This window comes from Lagenorhynchus albirostris, chromosome 12 (genome assembly GCF_949774975.1).
Source record: "Lagenorhynchus albirostris chromosome 12, mLagAlb1.1, whole genome shotgun sequence".
Classification (NCBI taxonomy): domain Eukaryota; kingdom Metazoa; phylum Chordata; class Mammalia; order Artiodactyla; family Delphinidae; genus Lagenorhynchus; species Lagenorhynchus albirostris.
Window position 1 is genome coordinate 48,463,688 of NC_083106.1, and position 23,385 is coordinate 48,487,072.

The 23,385-nt window shown below is 43.2% G+C and overlaps 1 protein-coding gene and 1 long non-coding RNA gene across 4 annotated transcripts in view; one reads left to right on the top strand and one right to left on the bottom strand.

Moving 5' to 3' along the window:
* METTL24 (methyltransferase like 24) overlaps positions 1–23,385 on the top strand; it is a 120,953-nt gene that overhangs the window by 25,006 nt on the left and 72,562 nt on the right. For 2 of the 3 annotated variants that reach the window (XR_009543762.1, XM_060167429.1), the window contains exons 2-3: positions 11,915–12,013; positions 19,489–19,628. Coding sequence is in view for 1 of the 3 variants with exons in the window: in XM_060167429.1 (XP_060023412.1) it covers positions 11,915–12,013; positions 19,489–19,628 (239 nt within the window). In the remaining 2 variants the exon portion in view is untranslated. Of the gene's footprint in view, positions 1–11,914; positions 12,036–19,488; positions 19,629–23,385 lie in introns of those variants that run through there. The other variant, XM_060167430.1, reaches the window with a different exon arrangement.
* On the bottom strand, positions 6,697–10,665 carry LOC132530854 (uncharacterized). The gene is made up of 2 exons (XR_009543924.1): positions 10,526–10,665; positions 6,697–6,950 (listed from the first exon to the last, which is right to left on the bottom strand). It is a non-coding gene; the product is annotated as an uncharacterized LOC132530854 (long non-coding RNA).

The following is a 23,385-nucleotide window of genomic DNA, read 5'->3' on the forward strand; positions in this document are numbered from 1 at the left end:
CTTGTTTTTTTTTTTTTTTTTTTTGCGGTATGCGGGCCTCTCTCACTGTTGTGGCTTCTCCCGTTGTGGAGCACAGGCTCCGGACGCGCAGGCTCAGCGGCCATGGCTCACGGGCCCAGCTGCTCCATGGCATGTGGGATCTTCCTGGACCGGGGCACGAACCCTTGTCCCCTGCATCGGCAGGCGGACTCTCAACCACTGCGCCACCAGGGAAGCCCAAAATGTCTGTCTTAAAAGTAAAACTAGATATGGGGAAGATAAAACTCTTGGACCTGGGATGAAGGCAGCATGGTGTAGCAGAGCAACGATGGGACTAGCAGCCTAGAGGTATGGGTCCAAGTCACAGCCCTCCTCCTCCTACCTATATGACTTGTATGTCACTTCACCTCTCTAAGCTTCATTTTCTTCAATTATAATATAAAGGAGTTGGTCTAGATCACTCTTTAGGTCTTTTAGAATACAGTGATTCTCTATTAGTATGAAACAAATAAAATGTAAGGCTAGAAATAGTTTCTGTCTTCTGAATTCTATAACTTGTTTATTTTTAAAGCTCTTCCTGTGGATGGAAGTTTGCTTGTTTTTCTTTAATGCAAGGAGTGTTAGTGCTCCTTTCTCATACAATTAAGAAATATGGTCAACATTTTTCATCAGTTTAGATCTGCTGTATTTATTTTCACAATCTGTCCCCTTTACTCTTGTTATTTCCAGTTTGAGATGGGGAAAGGGGACTGGGCCAAGGTCAGATGACACTTTGGCAGCTTCACTTCTAACCTTTGAGAGTCCTTTTCTCTTTCACCAAAGAACTCTCAGTTCAGAGAGTTACAAACCCGGTAATAATTGACCTCCGAAAAGGTCTGCTTCCTTCGGCAATTCTTCGTGTTCCTGAAAAGGGCCAGTTAATGATAAGCTTCCATTTAGGTTTGAAGCTTAAATTGCTTTTGGTTCCAGAGTTGTCCAGCCAGCTCTCTCTCTGCCTTGTTTTACACTGCTGGCAGCCTCCCACAGATGAAAAAAAAACATTTATTGGGCTGCTTCTACTTGTCAGACACTATAACTTACAGTGCACTCAGACAGAAAAATGTTCTATAAATATAGAATCATGTGAGGAATGTCCCAGAACCAGAGTCTTATCTCTAATTGTCAGTAGGACTCACTTAGGCTACCAGATACTATATCATAATCAAAAGGGCCAGAGAGTGGCAATATGGACAATATATATGGACAATATAAAGGTGACAGTTAATAATGAATGAACAGACACTTAAAACTGAGAAACACATATATGCAGACATACACACGTATAAATATACATACATAAATAGTTGTGTGCAACCGATGGCTTATAGTCAGTGGGATATGACAGCCTCATCAGGAAACTGATGATACCCTTGAACCGTGGTGTGTGGTTTTTCTGGGGTCCTGAACCCCATTTTCCTCTTTCTGTCGCACCCACCCTCAGCTGTCCTACTCACGGCAGAGCACCTTGTCTTGCTTGCTACGTCCTTTTTCAAAGGAGGCTACCCAAGCATCATCCAGTGTCTCTGGTTGATTTCCAGGAATGGCTTTGTGTCCCATCTATGCATTGTGCCACATGCAGCTGCTGTTCCCTCTGTCAGCCTGTGGGGTGGCTATTGGATGCTGCAGCTCTGCATCTCAGATGTGGCCTCTGGGATGCATTCTTTTTGCCATGATCCCCATCTCCCTGCACTTGGTGATGCTGGGTGACACATTTTAATTCTTTTTGGTAATAAAAATCATGTTTAGACTGTAGAACTGGAACACTTTCCCTGTGAAACTGCTCAGCAGCACTGAGCCTTGCCACTGACAGGCTTTCTGCTCAACATTGTGCCACAGAGCCTCTTTAGAGGTTCGGAGGCTGAGAGGCTAGGGAGGCATCTGCATGGACGTGACTGGCAGCCTCAGGATCACACTGAGGGAACCCATGGGGGGACTTGTGGTTTGGCATGAGGTTTGAGGACTCATGTGGCTCATGAGAGCCACCAGAGAGTCCTGGGTACCACTTATTGTACAACCCTGGGTCCCAGGTGAACTTGTGGGGAGGATGGAGATTGCTGAGCAGGTATTGGGGGAGCAACCCCTTTTCCTCTCATGCCCCCCATTCCTCTCCCTCCCTCCTGGTGGTTTTCCTGTTCTCCCTGCCCTCTGCTAACTCCATGTCTCCTTTGGCTTTGGCAGCTTCTCAGGATTCAGGAATCCTTGAAATAACACACCATTGTGAAGCAATTATACTCCAATACAGATGTTAAAAAGAAAAAAAAAGAATCCTTGAAATGGGTTTATAGGGGTCCTGCAGACCTTCCATTTTGAGAGGGTAATGTTCTGGGAACTGGTAAATAACTTGGGGGATATTAACTGGCTGGAGTTTTCAAACTGAAGTAAATCCATGACCTCATAACAGATTGATGTTGATTCAGATGATATTAAGCTTCTAAGATTCTGAGTCCCAAGTCTGGGTAACTTACATGTTTTGAATACAGTGTGCATGTATGTGGAGGGGTGTGTGTGCCAGAGAGAGAGAGAGAGAGAGAGAGAGAATCCTTAAAAATGTGTAAGTGCTGTTTCTACATTCCTTTTTGCTTTCTTAGGCAAACAGTCTTGTATAATCTTACTTTCATAAGACAAATGAAACTCCTCCCTTCCTTTCATGGTTGATGTGTAACCCTAGTGAGATCCATGATTTGACATTTGAGTGCCTACTGTGTCTGCAGATGTTATATAGTTTCTATATCATGAAAATGAATGAAAACCTCTGCATTTCACTGGATCTACTCCAGGAATTTGGCTTCTCTTTCTGTTGTCAATGATAAAAGCCTAAAATACATTATATATTTTATTCTCTTCACCATCCCTTTGTGTGTTTCAATCTCACCCAGACTTGAACTGTTTTGCCACACACAGAAAACACAGTGAATTTAAAGATGTCAGTTTAAGAACAAAACCCAACTCAAATTAGTTTGGCATTTCTTTCCAACTTACCAGGATAACTTAGAGAATAAATCTAGAGCTGAGCATTTATTCCTCCTTGTCCTTTTATTTTTTATTTTATTTAAAAAATTTCTTCCTAAAAGTTATCTGCTTGAATGATAGTGCATTTTTTCTTGTCAGAGTTGATTTGATTTCTGGTTCCCTTGCCTCCCAGCCTACGCTCTGTGTAATGTTGCAGAGGCGGCAGATTGATGGGGAAGGGATTCACAATGTGCTCTGGATTTGGGTTTCAGTATGTGTGCTTTCTGCTGCCAAAGACATTTAGCAGATGGACTTCGGGAGGTGGGACTGGGCCTTGACAGGGAGGGGACCTCAGGGTAAGAAGCCCTTTTGAGCTCGGCTGGCTCTGCCTTTCCCATCTAGCCATTTGGACCCTGGCCCACTATTAAGTCTATCACAAGATTAAAGAGACTGAGCTTTTTGTTGTTGTCAGTGTCTTTAGTTTTCAGCAGTTTGATTAAGATGTGTATGGGCATAGATTTCTTTGTGTCTTTCTGTTAGGGGTTTGCTGAGCTTCTTGAATCTTTAGGTTTATGTCTAATGTCAAATATGAGAATCTTTTAGCCATTATACCTTTAAATATTTTTTTCTGCACTGCATTCTTTCTCTTCCTCCTCTTGGATACCAGTAACTGAGTGTTAGACCTCTTGATATTGTCCACAGGTCCCTGAGGCTCTTTTCATTTTTTTAAAAAATAAATTTATTTATTTATTTTGTTTTTGGCTGCATTGGGTCTTCATTGCTGCGTGCGGGCTTTATCTAGTTGTGGTGAGCGGGGGCTACTCTTCCTTGCGGTGCGCAGGCTTCTCATTGCGGTGTCTTCTCTTGTTGTGGAGCATGGGCTGTAGGCGCACTGGCTTCAGGAATTGTGGTGCGCGGGCTCTAGCGCACAGGCTCAGTAGTTGTGGCGCACGGGCTTAGTTGCGGTGTGGCATCTCCCCGGACCAGGGCTCGAACCCGTGTTCCCTGCGTTGGCAGGCGGATTCTTAACCACTGTGCCACCAGGGAAGCCCTCATTTCTTTTTCAAATGTTTTCTCTCTGTTGTTCAGATTGGATACTCTCTATTGATCTATCTTCAAGTTCACCGACTCTTTTTTGTGTTATATTCATTCTGCTATTGAGTCCATCTACTGAGATTTTTATTTTGTTTATTGTATTTTTCAGGTCTGAAATGTCCATTTGGCTCTTTATATATCCTATTTCTTTGCTGAGACTTTCTATGTTTCTGTTGGTTTCAAGAGTGTACACTATTACTTCTTGGAGTATTTCTGTAATAGTTGCTTTTCAGTTTTTGTCAAATAATTCCAGTATCTGTGTCATGTCATTGGCATATGTTGATTGTCTTTTCCCCACACCAATTGCGATTTTCCTGATTCTTCATATGCTGAGTAGTTTGGGGTTATATCCTGGGTATTTTGTATGTAATATCGTGAGACTCTTGAGTCATGTTTAAATACTATAGATAATGTCCATATATTTGTTTCTACAGGCACTTGACCTGGTTGGGTTCAGGTCTTAAGTTCCAGCCAGCCTTCTATGGATTATGGTTTCAGTATCAGTTCTGTTTTCAAAATCTTTGCAGTGTTCTTCAGATCTGTCCCACATGCATGACACCAGGGGCCAGTCTGGCACCTGGTGGAAGTCTGTCTGTTAGCTTGGTTCTCAAAGTTTTTGATACGCTAATGGTTCAGATGCACGTGCAGATGCAAGTATCTAGGTATCTGGGGTGGGGAGGGGATTGTTTTTAGCACGTGCACTGATACCAAAATCTGTGGATGCTCCAGTCTCTTATACAATGGCATAGTACGTTCGGCCCTCAGTATCCCCAGTGTTCCGCATCCACAGATACCGAGGGTTGACTGTGTTATCTAGCTCCCTGCATTTCTGAACCTCTGGCTGGAAAGGCTAGACTTTAGTTACTCTTTGCTCTGCTTGTGTTTTATGGCACCCTTCCCATGACTATGTCCAAGTCCAAGGCCCAGCTGCCCGAGAAGAGAGAAAATACTCAGCAGGGTTTGGGGCCACAACCTCAGATCAGAGAAGAAACTTCCCTTTCCTCAGAGTTTTAGGTGCTTGCGGACTCCTGCTGTGGCTTCCACCACTGCAGTGGGATTGCCTGGGAGTTGGGATGCTAGAATGAAGGAAGAGAAATGCAAGGAGAGGGAAATGGGGAAGCCCCCTGCTTTCTCTGAGCATTAGGAGACCCCTTCCCTCCTTGAGCCCTTGAGGGCTTCTCCTGGAGCTCTCGGTCTGCAATGATGTCCACATCCAGTGTGCGGCTGCCTGAGTCGGGGCTTGAGGGGGATACCAGGAGAAAAACAGTGGTGACCTCACTGCTGGTTCCTGGTACTTTTGAGTTCTGGCCTTCAATCTGCCTGCCAGTATTTACTTTTCAGATTCCTCAAATGGCTGCCCTCTGCATTCTGTCCAGGTTTTATTGCCGTATTCAGTGCCAGACACAGGGTGCGGGCGTGCTTATCCATGTTACCCAGAACTGAAACTGAGATAATTTTTTTTAATGAAATTTTTGCATGGGGTACCTGAATTTTAAATGTTACCATAAAGTGTGTAACTGACCCCTGCTCTTTCCAAAGCAGGACTGATTCTGAGAGAAAGTCCTGTTACATGAGACTGGTGGGGAGAGACATGGGAGCTGCCACCCACAGACTCTGGGAGCCCCTAATCCCACTCGAGCGAAGTCCTAGAAACTATGGTTATCTCAGTGCATTCCAGAAAGACAGTGGTGGTGCTTACCTAGATTCATGCTCTGCCCAGGTACCATTTTGTGCCTCCGCCTCTCCCAACAACTCCCACAGCCCCCCTTCTCCTTCTAAAAAGGAGCAAACAATTTCCTTCAATCATTGTTTCCTGCCTACTGACAGATGCTCTTAATTAGCACAGAATTGCAGCAGAATTGCCAAATAAATAGATTTTGCTTGTTTTGAGTTTGTTTTTTTTTCTAGAAAGCTTAGGCTTCCCAAAATCAACTCATCACACAGGCCCAGCGTATTGTTTAGTTTGAGTCAAGGACTCACAACCTTGTTCTTTTCCACAGGCACAACCACAGCACAGAAAATCAATTGTTAGCCGTCTCTCCCAGCAGAAAATTGCTGGTTCTAAAACCATTCAAGAGCTTAGTAGCTGTGGGAATGCGCATTTGAGAGTATTGAAACATCGTAAAAATATCCCAGACACTCTACCAGTTATCCATCACAATAAAGAAACTGATTATTTAAATCACTTATCATACAGTTTCATCCTCAAAGAACTGTAGCATTGAAACACAGAGGAGTGGGACCATTAGACTTCTTCTTTGGTTCTTATTTTAAAAGAAAGTAAAAAACATGCACGTACAAAACTTGCTTGTACAACTGATGGTGGAACTGTTGCTAATTGGACAATTTCTGTGTGGCCTGCATGAGGTCATTCATGGGTGTGGGGAAAATGGCCTCTGAAGAAGGAAGCTGTTGTTCCAAATTTCAAGGCAAAGAAAGCTTTTGCACAAGGCAGAATCGATGATTCTCTTTTCAGGTCATGGGTGGCTCTGCTTTTATATGTGTGTGTATATATATATGTACATATATATATATATACATATTTTTTAATGCAACCAGTTTTGCTTGGGGCTTATGGTCTTGAGTTAATATATTTCTATTATATGCATACATATAGGCTGGTAGGCAAAAGAGTATTTTAAAAGATTGCTTTATTTTTTGCATTATCTTTTATTAGTAAAATCTTGGAATTCAATTTCTTTGGCTTGAAAGAATCATTTTCTTTTTTCAAGAAACAAATTTGATGCTGAAGTCATAAATTATAAAAATATGTGGAAGCCGCACGGCTGTGCTTGCTGCGGTCTTTAGAGCCAGATCCATCATCTCTGCACCAACTTGGGCTGACTCAGCGATCACTTTTTACCCTTTGGGAAGAGATGCTCAGATGTCTGCAAAATAACCCCCAAACAACATGAGTTAGTTGTGTATAGAATCCTTTGCTTAGTGTTAATTTTTGGAATTTTTTTCTGTATAATCAAAACATTTCCCCTCGTTAGAAGAAACCAGTTCACTTTGCAATGCATGTTTCCTGGAGGAAGTGCAGGATGAATCCTTCACAGACGAAAAGCGGTGGGGGCTGCTGCCTTTCCTCAGAAACCTGGGACCCTGCCTTTTCTGGGATGGCTGTCTTTGTTGTGGGAGAGGCTCCTTTGAACGACTGGCCTGGTGGTTTAGGTAGGGGGCCGGACCACAGATTGCAAAGGAATTGGACAACGCCCCCCGACCCTGCCCACCGCCCCTGCAGGGGCTCAGGAGCCTGGCCGCTTCTCTGTGGCAACGCATTGTGTATGCTCCATTTGACATTTCAGCTCAAGCCTGCCAGGGACAGACAGACCAGCCCCCAATGACCCCTGTGACTGTACCTCCACCACCTTCTGCTTAAGCTGCTCCTTTACCCACCTGAAGAGGAAGTGGGGGTGACAGAAGGGACTGGGAATCTACCTTCCCACCTCCTGGGAGTGAGGGGGGTAGCCTTGCCCTGGCCACTTGATATTTGGAGCACATGGCTAATAGTGGACGCTGGCATTTTAGGGAACTGTTTGAGGGTAAAATCATAATGATAAAATCTTTTTAAAAGAAAAAGATGGGTTTTTTTGCCTTGTACTAGTAAACTCCAACCATGGGTATTTTAAGGTGCTCAGAGAATTCTGTTTGTGGGATCTTTGAAGGGCAAATATTGATGTGTGCACTAGAGAATTAAGACAAGTGATAATTGAAAGAGATGATAAAAGCTAGTGGTTTCCTTGGGGAAATAATCACAAACTGCTGTCACACTGATGCCGATGAGAACATTACTTTATGTGAAATGTTTTTTAAACAGCTCAACCAAAGCATTAAGCCAGAGCACTTCTGAGGGCATCTGTCTGCTGTGTATTTCTATTATATCCCCACCTGAGGCCCCTCAACTTACGTTATTCACCATTCCAGCTGTCGCGTTTAGCTTTGTCGTGGTCAATGCTCAGTGAAACTGAGGAATATCAGCTAGCAAGATGGATACTGCTTGTGGATTCTTAAGATAATTATATAGTTTTGTCATGTTGAGTCACCGTATGGATTCACTGTTATTGATCTGTGACATTACTTTCGTGTGTTAGCCCAGGTTAAGTGCTTCTACTGTTTTTAAGTTGTCTCTTTAATGAGAGTTTTGGACTTCTCACACTGGAGACTGCTTCCTATAATCTACATTTGGATTCTCTAGCATTTATTTTGGAGTGGTATTTGGGTACTTCTCTCCGTGACCCCATTGTGCCCTGTAGAGATTTCAGTCAAAGCTCTTGCAGAACTTCATTGCATTTATTGGTGTACACAGCTCTGTCCTATATTAAATTGTAACCCAGAGCCTGGCACGAGGCACAAATGGCCACTGAATGAATGAATGACTCCCTGGTCAAGTCTCAGTGCCTCTTTCCAGAGATGCTGTGCAGGAGGCCTTCCACTTGCCTGTCTAGAGCCACTTTCCATCCTGCTCTTCCTGCTCTGCACCCCCTAGGCTGACCTGTGGGCCAACCACAGCCTCCCTCTTCTCTAGCTTCCCCTTCGATTTGACAGTTAGGGTGGGTATGTAATAGGGCTGGATGTGATGGGATTGGCTGTGTTCTTCTATGAAACACCTTCTCCGTGCAGTTTCCCTCTCTGGGTTCCACAGATTCCTCCCCCTCCTTGCTCCTTCAGGCTCAGGGTTTGTAAGGGCTCCCTGGTGCTACCAGCCACAGGTATTGCATTACTCCTTATTTGTTTCCTAAACTCTGCCTACACCTTTGTATTATAAATAGTCTCTCTATTAAATTCTTCCCACTGTATCCTGCTGGGACCTGGCCGATATTTCCCCAGTCACCCAGATGACAAAGTTGTTTGTAACCTAGATATCATAATCTGTGTCTCTTGCATTATTTCAAGTAAACACTCTCCTCTAGGCTGGTCTACAACCAAATTAGAATCAAGTAGAGCAGGGGTCAGCAAACTACAGCCTTGCAGGCCCAATCCAGCCTGCTGGCTGTTTTTGTAAATGGAGTTTTATTGGAACACAGTCCTGACCATTTGTTTACTTACTGTCTTTGAGCTACAACAGGCGGTGAGGAATTGCAACAGAAACTGTATGGCCTGCAAAGCCTAAAATATTTGCTGTTTGACCTCTTACAGAAAAAGTTTACAGATCCCTGATTTAGAGGAAAACCATAATGTGGGAACTTTATCATTTTCATCAAGACGCTCCTGGGCCAGGTGCCAGGGTACTTGTCAGGGTTCCACGACAATCATGTGGGGAGTGTTAAACCCCAGGGCTGGACAAGCTTGCATGCAGCATTGTGTTGCTGTGCTGACAGCAGCGGCAACCTGGGAAGACACTCTTTGTCATTAGACGCAAAAGGAGTGTGACCAAGCAAAACTAAGAGGTGTTTGTACTAAAGTGTGTCTATAATTTATGATTTCATAATTAAGTAATTTCCCAGAAAGAATGACTTTCCCTAACGTTTCAGCCTTTCCCTGTCAAACTTATCTTGTATGTATCTGTCTCCCCCACCAGACTGTGAGCACGTCCCAGGAGCCTCCAGGTGTTGTTCCCACGTGTGCCGACCAGTGCCTGGCACAGAGTGGCTGATGCTCAATAAGTATTGTTTGACTGAATGCTAGTCAACAGCTAATTTAGAGAAGGAACAAAGAGATAGGGGGTGGGAGCCATTAACTGGGAAGATACATTACTTAATGTTCTCAGGCTCTCTGACTGGAGTCTCTTTGCCTACTCAACCTTCACAGAACAGGAACAGCTATACGAAAAGCCTGTTTCCCAAAAAAAGGTGCCCCTCAGGGCAGACTGACTACATAATTTGCAGGGCTCAGCACAGAATAAGAATGTGGAGGCTCTTGTTAAAAAATTATTAAGGGTGTCAGCGCTGAGCCAAACACAAGCCCTTCTAAGACTGTGCAGGTTGCGTGGCCATGAAACTGTCCCTGCCTTAAGGATTCCTGAGGAAAAGACAGCCTGTGGGAAATCAGTGAGGGTTTTTTCAGTCCAGAGGACTGCAGGGGTCTCCGCCACCGTAAGGCAGTGCAGACCTGACTAGCCAATAAGACTGTGGGTTCTCGGGACTTGGTGCAGTGATATGAGTCTCATAACGCCTAACCTGGAATAACGCCTTACCACTTACAAAGTGTCTGCATTTATCTCTGACCCTCATGCCAGAGTGTACTCTTCTTCCCCAAGCCCACACACTTGGCTCCACACTGACTAACCTGCTTGCCCCCCGCTCTTCCTTGCTTTCCGTTTAACCTCAAGTAACCTAGGCCACCCCATTTAGGGGCAAAAAAACCATAAATGTACTAAAGTGCCTCAGGGCTGGCCTGTTTCGATATTTCTTTGTGGGTGACAGACAGTTCTTGCCATAATACCTGTCTTAGGCTATTCTGGCTGCCATAACAAAATACCACAGACTGGCTGGCTTACAAACAACAGAAATTTATTGCTCACAGTTCTGGAGGCTGGACGTTCAAGACTGGTGTGCCAGCGTGGTTGGGCTCTGGTGAGGGCCCTCTTCTGGGCTGCAGAGGGCTGACTTCTCTCTGTGTCCTCACATGGTGTTAGGGCCTAGGGAGCTATGAGGAGTCTCTTTTAAAACAGCACTAATTCCATTCATGAAGGCTCCACCCTCATGACATGAGCACCTCCCCAAAGTCCTACCCCCTAACATCATCACACTGGGCATTAGGATTTCAACATAGGAATTTGGGGTGGGAGACAGACGTTCAGACCATTGCAATACCTGACTGGAGAACAATGTGTGTACATGAACAGTCCCTTTATATTGTCCCCAGAACCCTCCCCTGCCCCTTTCCTCACCTTAAAATGGGGTTTAGGGGCCCATCTTAACCACTCTGCAGGAACCCCTGTGCCCAGACCCCCAGAGTCTTTCCTGACGCTAGATGTTCACCCTGCCAGCTGCTGGGGCTTCTCCCTGCCCAGGGCCCTGCCCTTCCGCATCATACACTCTGGGCAGTACTCTGCCTTTGGGATCACAGTGAGCCTCCAGAGGTTTCCAGGTGGTGACAGCTGTAGGCGGGGAACTTGAGCTCTAGCAAGGATTTTATGACTAGTGCTTCCTTTTGATTGGAGGGGTCCCCATTTTTTATTCTTCTAGATCACCACTACTTTCCTCCAACCCTTCATCCACTCTACCCTTGCTGTAAAAGGGGGCTTAGGGTTCTGATCCCCCTGCTCCTGGGAGCTCCTCATGTCCTCAGCTGAAAGCTGGAGGTTGTCTCACAGTGCTAGAAGGCCACCCTTGCCAGCCGTGGTAGTGCCAGCTCCAGGGACTGTTGGCAGGTGCATGGTCCAGATGACAGGTGCACTGAGGTCTAGAACTCTGGGTGCCGCCCCCCGCTTGCTCGGGGGGAAGGTGCCCAAGCGCCCTGAGGATTCAGGCATTATGGGACCATGACAACAAAACTGGCCCCTAGGAGGCACCTATTTCTGAAGCTCTAAGCCTTGGAAACCATAGTAGGCAGGGGAGGTTTTCTCCACAACGGGTAGCGGCTCCGGGTAATACAAAGCCGCAGCTGAGAGAGCCTGACGGGGTCGAGTGGAGTTTGCCTTTGATCAGAAGCTCGAAACAGACATCCCCTCTAGCTTTTGCAGTCTCTTGCTTAATCTGGTAGCCGGGCTTTCTCAGGCCTCATTTGTCTCCCTGTGATTGATGTGGCCTCACCTATAGCAGCTCCGAACCAACTCCCTGCCGCAAAGTGCAGCCGTGTTTGTTTTGCAGGTGGCTAGTAGTCTTGCCTCCCTGATGCTCTGCATCCTGCCCACCCCCATCCCAAGCTCCTGATACCTTACACACTGACCTATGTTTTCTCCTTACAGGGTCCCCGGTGGCATATAGACCTCCAGCCTTGGGCAGGCCCTGCTCGGTCCCTGGATGAAGAAGCCTTGAGGTTCCTGAGATACATCAGCACCATTCAGGTTGTGTTTCAGGCACAAGTGGGTATGGAGACTCTGTAAAAGACGCTAATTGCCCCCTTAAAATTTTTATTTATTTATTTATTTTTGGCTGCGTCGGGTCTTAGTTGCGGTGCACAGGCTTCTCTCTAGTTGTGGTGCATGGGCTCTGTAGTTGTGGCGCACGGGCTTAGTTGCCCCATGGCATGTGGGATCTTAGTTCCCCAACCAGGGGTTGGACCCGAGTCCCCTGCATTGGAAGGCGGATTCTTAACCATTGGACCACCAGGGAAGTCCCACTAATTACTCCCTTTTAAAGAAGGCTGGGGAGTTTCTCAGTGCCTCCTGATAGGGACTTGATAGAGTTTCTGATGCCTAGCTGCTTAAATATATTCACTCACTTAGAGGCATATAATAGATGCCTTCCATCTGCTTCGGCATCTTATCCCTTCCAGGAGTATCGTCACCCTGAGATGTTTTAATGATTCATCCCGATGTGTTTTAAAGATCCACTTTAGAAAATTGTTTTGGAAAACCATGTGAAGCGACAGATTCGTGCCCATGAGTAGGCAGTCCAGTGTGTCACAAACCAAAACCATCATCTGGAGGTTCAAATTCCATTTTGTATTTGGAGAAGTCTGCCTTTTCGCTTTTCTGCCACAGAAGCTTGGCAGACAGGGATGCGTTAGGCCAGAGAGTAAAGGAGGCTTTGCAGGCAGCAGGAAGAGAAGCTACTGAATCCGAAGACTCTCTGTTCTTAAGGCACTTTAAATCATTACTGAGCACTGGCCTTCATTAGTGACTTAACACATTGTGGCAGCTCCTGCCCGGGCGACCCGAGCAGGCAGAGACCCTCCCTTAAGGAGAGTCTATGGCTCTTGACACATTAATCAGGAGGTTCCATTCTCAAGTAGCCTGATCTTGGGGAAAGAGAGACGGAAAAGAAAATCAAGGCCCGAGGGAAACTTCGCCCTGAACTGAGAGGTGCTAGTAACTCAGACTGCCTGTGAAGCTGCAGCTGAGGAGGCTGCACTATGGAGCTGGTATGGCACTGGGGGTCCCTGGGTCCCTGGGTCTTTTGATCTCCCTTTGGCCCACTCGCTCTTGGCAACCCACTTCCCCTCCCAAACCTCACTGGCGGCCAAGCCCGTTTTTCATCCATGGGAGAGCATATATTTCTGGAATTTTAGAAGGCTAGTTTAGGGGTAAAAGAAAGTCCCATTTCTCATATGATGCAGTCAGACAACCAGGAATTTTAATATTTGTCACCTAGACATGGAAGTAAAAGCTTGTTGAATTCATCATGAGTAATGGGATGATAAATTGGTCCCTGTGCTTTACATAATTTCATCTTATTTTGCTGCTGCAAATTAATTTGGTGGACTCACACAGACAATTAAAATACTGAAATTTTAATTTTATAGTTTGGTTTTACACGAAGAATAAGAAGCTGGATCTCTTAACTATGACTATAAGAAGCCCTTAAAAGCCCTAGAGAAAAATGAGAGGTGTTAAATTTATGAGTTGAATTTGAGAATTGTGAGCTTCACCCCCCAGTATAAATTGACCACATGAAAGCCTCTAAATTCTATTTTATATGTATTTTAGGTTAATGTTCTGTAACTTATAAAAGGCATGTTAACTTAGAAGAAGCTCTTGAGGCATGAAAGTGTTGTTTCAAGCCCCTCTTGGAGTTTTCCCATGAGTTATGGGCTGAGAGGGAAAAAATTCTTTAAAAAAAGCATCCTGTGATGTAGTTCAATGTTGTGACCCTGGGCAAGTTATTTTGCTTGTTTGGCTCTGGCTGTTCTGATCTTGAAAACGAAGAGATTGTATCAAATTATTTCTAAGGTTCCTCCCAGCTCCGTGAGCCTGTACTTTGTTAAGACTAGTGTAGAATTGTTATTAACCAAGTATTACTGAGCACCTACTATGTGCCAGGAGCATAGGCCTTGGGAATACAGTTTCTGCCCTCAAGTGGCTAACAAACTAGTCGGGAAGGTAGATAAATGGACATACAATTATTATTCAGCTTGATGAGTATAATAATAGAGAGTTGCTTGTTAAAGCTCGCTAGAAGACTTTTTCATCCTCTAGAAAGAACAAGATAAAGTTCCAGACCTCACAATTGCTTTGCAATCAGAGGTCATTTTACCCAGTTAAAGTCCTGTGCTTTTGTGTGCTTCCGAGTCACTAGACCAGCAGGTGGGAGCTCTTCAGAGATGACACTAACTGGTTTAATCAGAATCCTACTGACCAGTGCTCCCTCCCCCTCTCTATGTAATGCAGAGTTTTCGGCTGCTTTGGGAGCTTATGCCTCATTTAGAACTCATCTTGACAATGAAAGCCTGCAAAGCTGGCAGAATATTAGAGTCACTATTACCTAAAATTTTCACAGTTAGCAGTAGTGAGTCATAATGGGCAAGGGAAAAAAAAACCCTCTGTAGGTACTTAAGCAAATTCCACCTCCATCCTCTTACACTGCTTTTATATATATATATATATATATATATTTCCCTCAAATCCGTGTTCAAGCTTGTACAGCAAGTCCTAGCATTTGATATGTTTATCAGTTGATTTATTCATTCCTCAATTCAGCAGGCATTTGTTGAGTACCTGCTCTGTGTATGACGCTGTGCTAGGCACTGGCTGGGATGTCAAACCTGAATTAAATACCGCCCCCCCACCCCTGGCCCACAGTGGTGAATGGCTAGGATGCAAGAGAGCTGTGTGTTCTCTAACAGGGTGGACAGATGGGGTGGGTAAACTTCCCCAGGCCAAAGGAGCTTGGGAACAGAAGCACAGAGCAAGGTATTTGGGTAGAGTGGGCATAACATCAAGCTCAGTTTTACTAGGTATTGTTTTCTAATGTGAAAGGCCATGGTTACATCTCTGAGTTCTGGAGTAGACGATATACTGCTGCTAACAAGAAACAGTTAAATCATAAACCCAGTGCTCTGTTCTAAAGGAAGGCTCCAGATCCAGCTTTTTATGGCAACCCCCGAACCATATGCCTTCAGGAAGCATGGCTTGCAGTATGAAATTAATCTAAGCAACAGTTGCTGTTTTAAAAAGAAAAAATACGTTTTAAAGTCAGTCTGTCTATCTATCTAATCATCTACCCATCTAACTGATTGTGAGAATGACATAAGAACCTATGGATCTAGAGATTGAGATTTTACAAATTTTACAAACTTTTTTACAAGAAGTTTCTATTATATTTACTGCTACACACATGCACACACACACACAAACCGGGATAAAAGCAACAAAAATACAACTCTTCCCTTGATATTTTACCTTTCAAAATAATGTATTTCATTAACATACAGTTTGATTATTGAAGTAATTCTTGCCAAGTCCCCAAAATTTAAGGCCTCCCTTTGCCAGATTCTACTTATGGGTTGGCAGAAATGCTGTTCAGGCTTTTGGGATACAAAATGAAATGAAAATAAATTAGATCCCTTCAAGTTAAATAACTTGAAGTTAAATAGCATTTCAGAAAACACTTTTTCCTGGAGTCTATTTTCCTTTGTCCAGGCTTAATTCTGTTTATATGGCTAAAATTACAAGGGGAATTAGAGAGAGAGAGAAAAAAAACCATAATTACCTAAGTTAGAACTTAGCTAGGAGTTACTGCCTTCGCTGATTTTGCTCACAAGAGAGTTCATTGAAGCCCTGGCCATAAATCTTAACAAGAAAGTTTGAAAAATCAATATTTAATTAATTTTTAGGAGCTGAATTTTACTGAGTCCTTACTCCTAGTTGTTTTCAAAAGCTAATGTATATTAATGAGATGGTTAATAAATGGTTAAAATGGAAAAACTTCTGTGTTCTATTTTTGAGCTAGGAGAGGAAAGGGGAACATTAGCAGAGATTGAATGGAAAAGAATGTTTTTCCAGTAGGGATATCTGTGCAAGATGAAGTCTGTGGAAGAAGAAGAAATGCTTAAAGTGTTAACTTTAATGGAATAAAACCCCACTCCTCAAGGTTCAGTGGAGGAGCAGCTGAACCTCAAAGCCCTCTATCTTGACTTAGCGGACTCTTGGGGGCCTCTGGCTAATTGTAGGGGCCGCCTCTCTGGCCCTTTGCTAGGGGTGAGGTTGGAGAGGCTGCTGTTTTCAGTTGAAAGCTCTGGCCCAAGTGTAGCCTCTTCCCTTAATTTGCTAAGGCACAGGTGAGGCCAGGCTGGAACATTTCAGTGGGACTTTACAAAAGGCTGCCAGGAAACTCACAGGACCACCTGCGTAACAATCACCTGGGGGAGCTTATTAAAATGCATGTTCACGTGCATCGGCCTCAAAGATTCTGATTTTATAGAATGGAGTGGGACTCAAGAATTTGCATTTTTAAGTACTCCCACATCCATCAGAATGTAGGTGGGCCACACCTTGAGAAACGCAGTGGGAGAGGCTAGAGTTAGGTTTAAATGGTGTTGGGAGGGTTCTATGAACAAGTACCTGCGAATGTCAGTCTCCTGATCTGTCTTTTGGAGGCTCTTAGGGAGAGTACATACAAAGAAACAATAGCAAATCATCATACCATTTTAAGAAATAAATAAATCATCATACCACTTTAATAAAAATACCCCCAGGAAGCTGCCCTAGAACAAAAGGTTCAGTCTTACGAGATCCAGGCACGTCTTTGGGGCCCACCAAACTGCCTGGGCTTAACTAACTGCCTGCAGGAGCCAGGGCGTGGAACCAAGTTCCAGTGAAGGTTGAAGGCATCATAATCTACCTACTAGTGAAAACCAGCCAGATGAACATTGAGCTTTGACTAATTAGATTAGCAGCTTCTCCTTTGGGTGGGTGAGTGGAGGCAAGAAGTGGGCAGGCAGAGGCATAATTTCCATTTATTTGTGGGAGAATGGTAGGAAATGAATTATACAAATTAACATGTTGATGGATCCAGTTAATAAGTGTGTTCTGTACTAGTTGCTTGAGAGAAGATTCAATTCCATTTTCTATTATCACTTTTTTCTTTAAACCATGGTTGTGGATAGAGAAGTATTGAGAGCAAGATACTGGGTTGAGGATGTTGACAAAAATTAATCATAGTGAATATGAGAAAGAAATGGAAAATTTTATTCAGGCCAAACCGAGGATTATTACCTGGGAGATGGTCTCTCAGCTCTGAGGACTGTTCTGAGGAGGTTGGGGGGAGGTTAGTAGATACATGATTTTGACAAAGGGGTCCGTGCAATCAATAACACATCTTGGTAGAAAGTTACTATTAATAGCAAGGAACAGGTATCTTAGTTAATAGTTATAGTGCTTTTCTAAGTATGGGCAGATGCAAGAAACAGGATTCATACATTTTCCCCTGAAAATATCTAACTATCTGAAGGCCTATTCTGCCAGTTTTTCCAGAGCACAGAATGTCTCATCCTGATTTTTGCCCTGAATTCCTTTCAGGGTGTACTGTAGGTCAGTGACTGCAGTGGCTAATGAGATTCTTGTAGAACTAGGTGGTGGGCAACATTCTTTATTCTACAATCCCCTCCCTTTTGGTCTTAATTCTGACCAAGGTTTGGGAGGCATTTCATGATCAATTTGTCTCACGGCACTAGGAATGCTCATTCCCAGGTCAGTCAAGGATTTCATTGATAGGCTACTTAATGTGCTATTACTGGACTTGGCCCTGTTAAGTATAGTCAAAAGCCTCTGGACCATCTGTCTTTCTAGTCTGTTATGGTCTAGGAAATGCTTGCTCTTGTTGCTTCTCATGTCCAAAGTTACACTATTACAATCTTTGATCTTACAGGACTATATATTTGGTCAGTTGTTTCAAGTCATCTAATCATCATTAATTTTATTGAAGGCTCCATCACACATATGGTAGTACTACAAGAAACAGTTATCTTGCAAAATAGGCAGACTGCAAGTAATACAGCTAGTAACATTAATAAGGTCCTAAGTAAGTATTTAAGCTAAGAATTTCCATTAGTTGAGGCCCAGTATCTCCCCAGGTCATCTGACCCAGTCTGTTCTGCACCAGTCTCTTATCTTTAAGGGGAAAGATGTATTTGCATTGTACATAAAGTTCACCAAAGATGTCTGCACATACAAGGCGTGTGGTGGGTTATAAAATTTCATGTTTAAATTTTTCTTGCCTTAAAATGTGAGTTTTTATTTCATCAAAAGAAAAGAACAGATAAATATTTAGGATTTCACTTTTTAAGCTTTCCTATAAAATGTCCAGATTCTAGCAGAAGGCTCTCTCTCAGTCACTGATAGATAGTGCCAGGATAATTTTGCCAGGCCAGCCCTAGATTACAGCAAGAATAAGGGAGATGCTGGCTCCATGTAATATGCTCTTTTCAGATTAACATTTTGGAAAATCAGTTAAATAAAAGGATTGGGCAAGTCTGGAGTACCTTCTTAAGAAGAAAATTGTCCTGTTATGTTTTCTAATGCATTAAAGCAATGAACCTCAAAACATCCTTTGCATCTGGAGTGGTCTGTTGTCTGTGATGTGACAGCAAAAGCTGCTGCATGATTCATGGAGCATCATGACGACTGTGAGAGTTTTGAGGGATTAGGCGGAAATACTGTTGCTCAGTAAGATAAATACCTTGGCCACAGAACTTGTTTTCTTTGGTTCCAACAGCCTCAGTTGTGCACACAGTGCCAGCCTCCAACACAAGTCAGAATTCCTCACTAAGTATGTTTACTTAATGTGCATTTGAAATTAGAGACTGGCTTCCTTCCACTTGACTTAGATACATGTTCCTTTTGGTTTTCTTATCTAATTTTGATGGATGAGTTAAGAGAGTTGCTTTGGCTAGCTCTGGAAAACCTCCTTCCTGGCTGGGGCTCTTGCCCTTTCCCCCCAGGAGGAATTTCAGTGGACCAGTGTAACCCAGAGAGTACTGTTTTGTTAGTAGGAACTATGCATTAGTCTCACTTGACCCCATGCTGTTTACCTTGGTTAACACATGCTTGGTCAGACCATGGTGGCCCGACTGTATCTGCCTGAGATAAAGGGTAGATAATCTTGTATCCTTCAAAGATCTATGCTCTTGGTCATATCTCACAATTTCTAATAGGAATGCTGTGGGTAACAGACCTCTGTGGTTTGGGAGCACTGTTCTCCATGTCTGGAATGCCCTTCTTGGTCTCAGCCTCTTAGTCAACTTCTGTTCCTCCTCCAAGACTGACATACCTCTGTAGAGCTTTCCTGACTTTTCCTCCCTGCCTTCCTTGCTCCTGATTTGTTCTCCCCTGTATACTCCATGCACAAGGCTATAGCAGTTCTTAACTTCCCTTCAAACCTGCCTCTAGTCTCCACGAGGTTACTTATAATCTAGTATTTGGAATTCCTCCAAACATTTTACAGCAGTCTTGTGATTCCCTGGGGAGGGGAGTAGTTATCAGTGGAGAAGGACATAACTCTCCCGTTACGGTTTTCAGGGACTGGGAAAGCAGTTAAATCTCTACCTACCATCTATCACCCGGTGCTTTAAATTATTCACATTGATTTCCAATCCTTACAGATTGCGTGTGATCACGTGAGCACAGACAGCCTGGCTACTGACTCCAGCCCTTCAAAAAAGCCCTGGTCTGTCTGTCTTGATGACAGGTTTGGCTTAGGTCATCAAATTCGCAACAAGCAGTGCCGCCTCTATTCTTTAGGGTAAGTACATTTTACAGCAGAAAACAAAAAACGCTCCTGCAGGCAGCCAACGCTTTTTCAGCAACACAAATTATGAATGGTTGCAGGGTATAACGAGTGCTATGCTTCTTCTCCTGCCATCATTTCAGACTCATCTCTCTGTTATGTAACTGTGGGCACTTGCAGAGCACCAGTGGCCAGGACCACTTTCTCTCCCATTCTGTTGGTAGTAAGTTGACAACTTCCATTTTCAGCATGATGATGATCCTCTTGGTGAAGCCGATGATTCTCAGCTAGAATTAGAGCATTCTTATTAGAAACAGAAAAGTATTAAGAATGCACCTAGAAAAAAAAGGAACAGTGAGTATGTTAGAAATTTTATGCTCAGTTATGATGAGTGACCCAAGACAAATGGCCACTGTTGGATTTTTATGTTTTATGTTTATTTTATGTTCAATGCCAATGGTAAATCTGTGTGTACTTTTACACTGTAAAAAGAAAGAAGAGTGAACTCCTATGAAAATAATGAGATTTTGTCAAAACTGTGGGAAGTTATTGATATTCAGTTATTCAGGCTGAAAATGACCTAAATGTACGCATAGATATAGAGAGCTTTTTGTAAAAGGGTGAATATAAAATAATGAGATTATATAAAAAATATACGAAACGCATCAGTATTCATATAAACAGTCCCGAGAATTTTCAAATTATATGTGTCTCAAAAAAAAGGTAGGAGAGGGTTATTTTTGTTTGGAATACTCTGTTGCATCGACTCTAGAAGCTGTGTGGTTAGGTTCTCAGGCAAGATCCCTGGAGTCCTTTACAAAATACTGGGGACCCTCACAAGTGTCCTCTGCTTGTTCCTCACTGATAGGTTTCATCTCCTCTATGATTTACATTCAGGCTCATGAGTGACAGCTGCCACCCAGAATCCTAAATGATAAGGGTTCAGAGCTGATTTTTGGGTGCTGTGGAGACCCACCAAAAGGTGCTAACGCACGGAGGATCACGACCGTTGTCAAACTTCACCAAACAAGAATTCTTAGAGTCATTGTGGATTAAAACAAAAGCAAAAACAACAAGTTTGAAATAAGTTTCAGGATAATGGACACATTCTTCTATGGGTTAAATGAAGAGCCATGGTATATTATCAGTGGAGCGTGGTACACGGTAGGCACTAAATATATATTTGCTACATAAAGATTGCTTGAGGCAAGAAGACTAAAGAGGGAAGCTGTTTCTGCCATGGTTTAAACTAGGAGCCTGAAGATTAGGAAATGAGTTGCTCAGCCAGTTGATTAGAACAGAGCTCTTTTTCTGGGAACCCACCAGCTATGATGCAAGATTGTATAAAGAATGGGAACTTGTGAGAGTCGAAAGTTTATTTTATATCATATTAACAATGTATGAAAATAGGTCATAAAAATAATTGCACAGTACTACATGCAAATTAGAGATCTCAGCTTGGTCCTGTTTTCTTGCTCCAAACTGCCTTTATGTTTTGGTTAATATTTTACACCCCAGAATAATTTCATTTAAAGCATACAACTGTGTAAAACAAAACTGTGAAAGCTGTTTTGGGGGAAATTTTTCACGTTCCTTTTTGCTTTCCTTATACTTCAGAGCCATTAGATGAAGTGGTTCTGCTGTGAGATTTCAGATTATTACATGTAAAAAGGTAGTTTCTTATTTTCATTTAAATGTTCACTATTCAAAATCAACTTTGTAAAGAGCAGATAGGAGCAGTTGAATTCCACTGGGAAAAGAAGTGAATAGATTTTAAGTGCCAACATTTGATTTAAAACCTAACAATGCTTAATTGAAAACTGGAAACTAAAGAAAATATTTCTTATGTCCTAAAAAAGGATGCTTTGGATTGTGGATGTTTATGTTGATTGTCCTGTTACTCAGGATTGAGAATCTTCTCAGGTGAATTGCTTGCTTCAGGGGCAGGTAAATAGCCAACTGACAACACCTCAATTGATGCTGAGGGAAGAAGTGGTGGTCCTGAGGTGCAAGCATTTAGGCGTGTTGGGATAGCTGTGAGATGGGTGGGGAGGGCAGGTGGCAGGTGGGTCACGGGGCACCCACATCCAGGCAGTATGTGCTCCAAACCTCAGGGCTGTGGCAGCCATTCCTATCCTGAGCATAATGAATGAAGCTGCAACGGAGGGGTGAGGAGGGGTGGTGGCCTTCTGGGGGTGAGAGGAAGAAGGGATCTGAGGATATACTGATCAGAAAGCAGAGGCTGAATGCCCTCCTTCTGATCCATGTCCTACCTTTCTTCCACTCCCAAGAACTGAAGCAGCCGTCACCTCTACCTTCTCTCTGATGTCTGAAATTTCTTTACTAAGAATCAAAGCTTTTTATTCTGTAGTTAATGTAAAAGACCTTTTTCTAGGAGAGTATACTCTGAGTAAAGTTCAGTTGAAAATTTAAAGAAGCTCCTTTTCAATTTTGAAAAGGGATAGAATAGACCAATTAAGATAGGGGAAGGCACTGAAAAGGAAGGTTATGTTACGGAGAAAGAGAAAGAGAAGAGATAGGAGGAGAGGATGTGGGTTCACATGATGATATTTTGTCTACTGCATGACTTTAGATGGGGCCTTCCCTGAAAGTCTTTTTGTGTGTGAGGTGGAGGGGTGATGGTGGGGAGATGGGGTGGGGATGAGGGTGGTAGCTAAAGTGCATTGGGAAAATCATCTTTTTATCCTTCATGTCAAAGATTATATTTCAGGGGTAGGAGTGGGAATAGAAGAGAAAACTTGAGAAGGGATAATACATAGGTAAATCTTTTTCATCTCTCCTTTAGTTCTCTGACATGTTAATACCACTTGGTTTGAAGACAGATTCTCAATGTGAGACAGAAGAAAATTTGATACTGATACATGGTTAGGCAACAAGAGCCAATATCTTAGGCAGAAAATCTGGGACTTCTGGTTGCCCTGAGCATTTCAAGAGGAATGAATGAGCTTCAGAGCCAAAATTTTTATCTTTCAATAGTTTAATTAGCACAGCAGGAGCTCATATTCTTTTTTTTTTTTTGCGGTACGCGGGCCTCTCACTGTTGTGGCCTTTACCGTTGCGGAGCACAGGCTCTGGACGCGCAGGCTCAGCGGCCATGGCTCACGGGCCGAGCCGCTCCGCGGCATGTGGTATCTTCCCGGACCAGGGCACAAACCTGCGTCCCCTGCATCGGCAGGTGGACTCTCAACCACTGCGCCACCAGGGAAGCCCAGGAGCTCATATTCTATATGAATGAGGAATCAGAAAATCATGGACCCAAGGACCCTTTTTAGACAATTTTTTTCCTAATCACTCTCCCCATGAAATTTTAATACTATAGATACACCGTATATCTATTTATGTAACATATTATTATCTATGCTTTAGACATAAAAACAAGAAGTTTTTTTTGGCCCTCAAGAATCAATTTTTGCCTGCTTAGGTGTGATATCATTCCTGTTAAGAATATATTTTAGATGAAGTCTTGTCGTTTTATGCAATGTTATTTAATAAAAATTAATAATTATAAAATATTTTAATCCACTCTTCAATGTCATTTATGCTTTGGAAAACCTATTTCTCCTTCTCTAGTAGTTGGCAGTTTACAGATCTAGATAATTATTTGGCCAGATTCTCTGGTTCCTGCTAGGATGAGGAATGGACGACTGAAACTCCTCCTGGGAAAAACACTAATTGTCTTACTTCTTCCAACCTTTCTGTCTTCAGTGATGAGAGTTAAAAACTTTCCCTGTATCTGCTCTGATTTTATTTT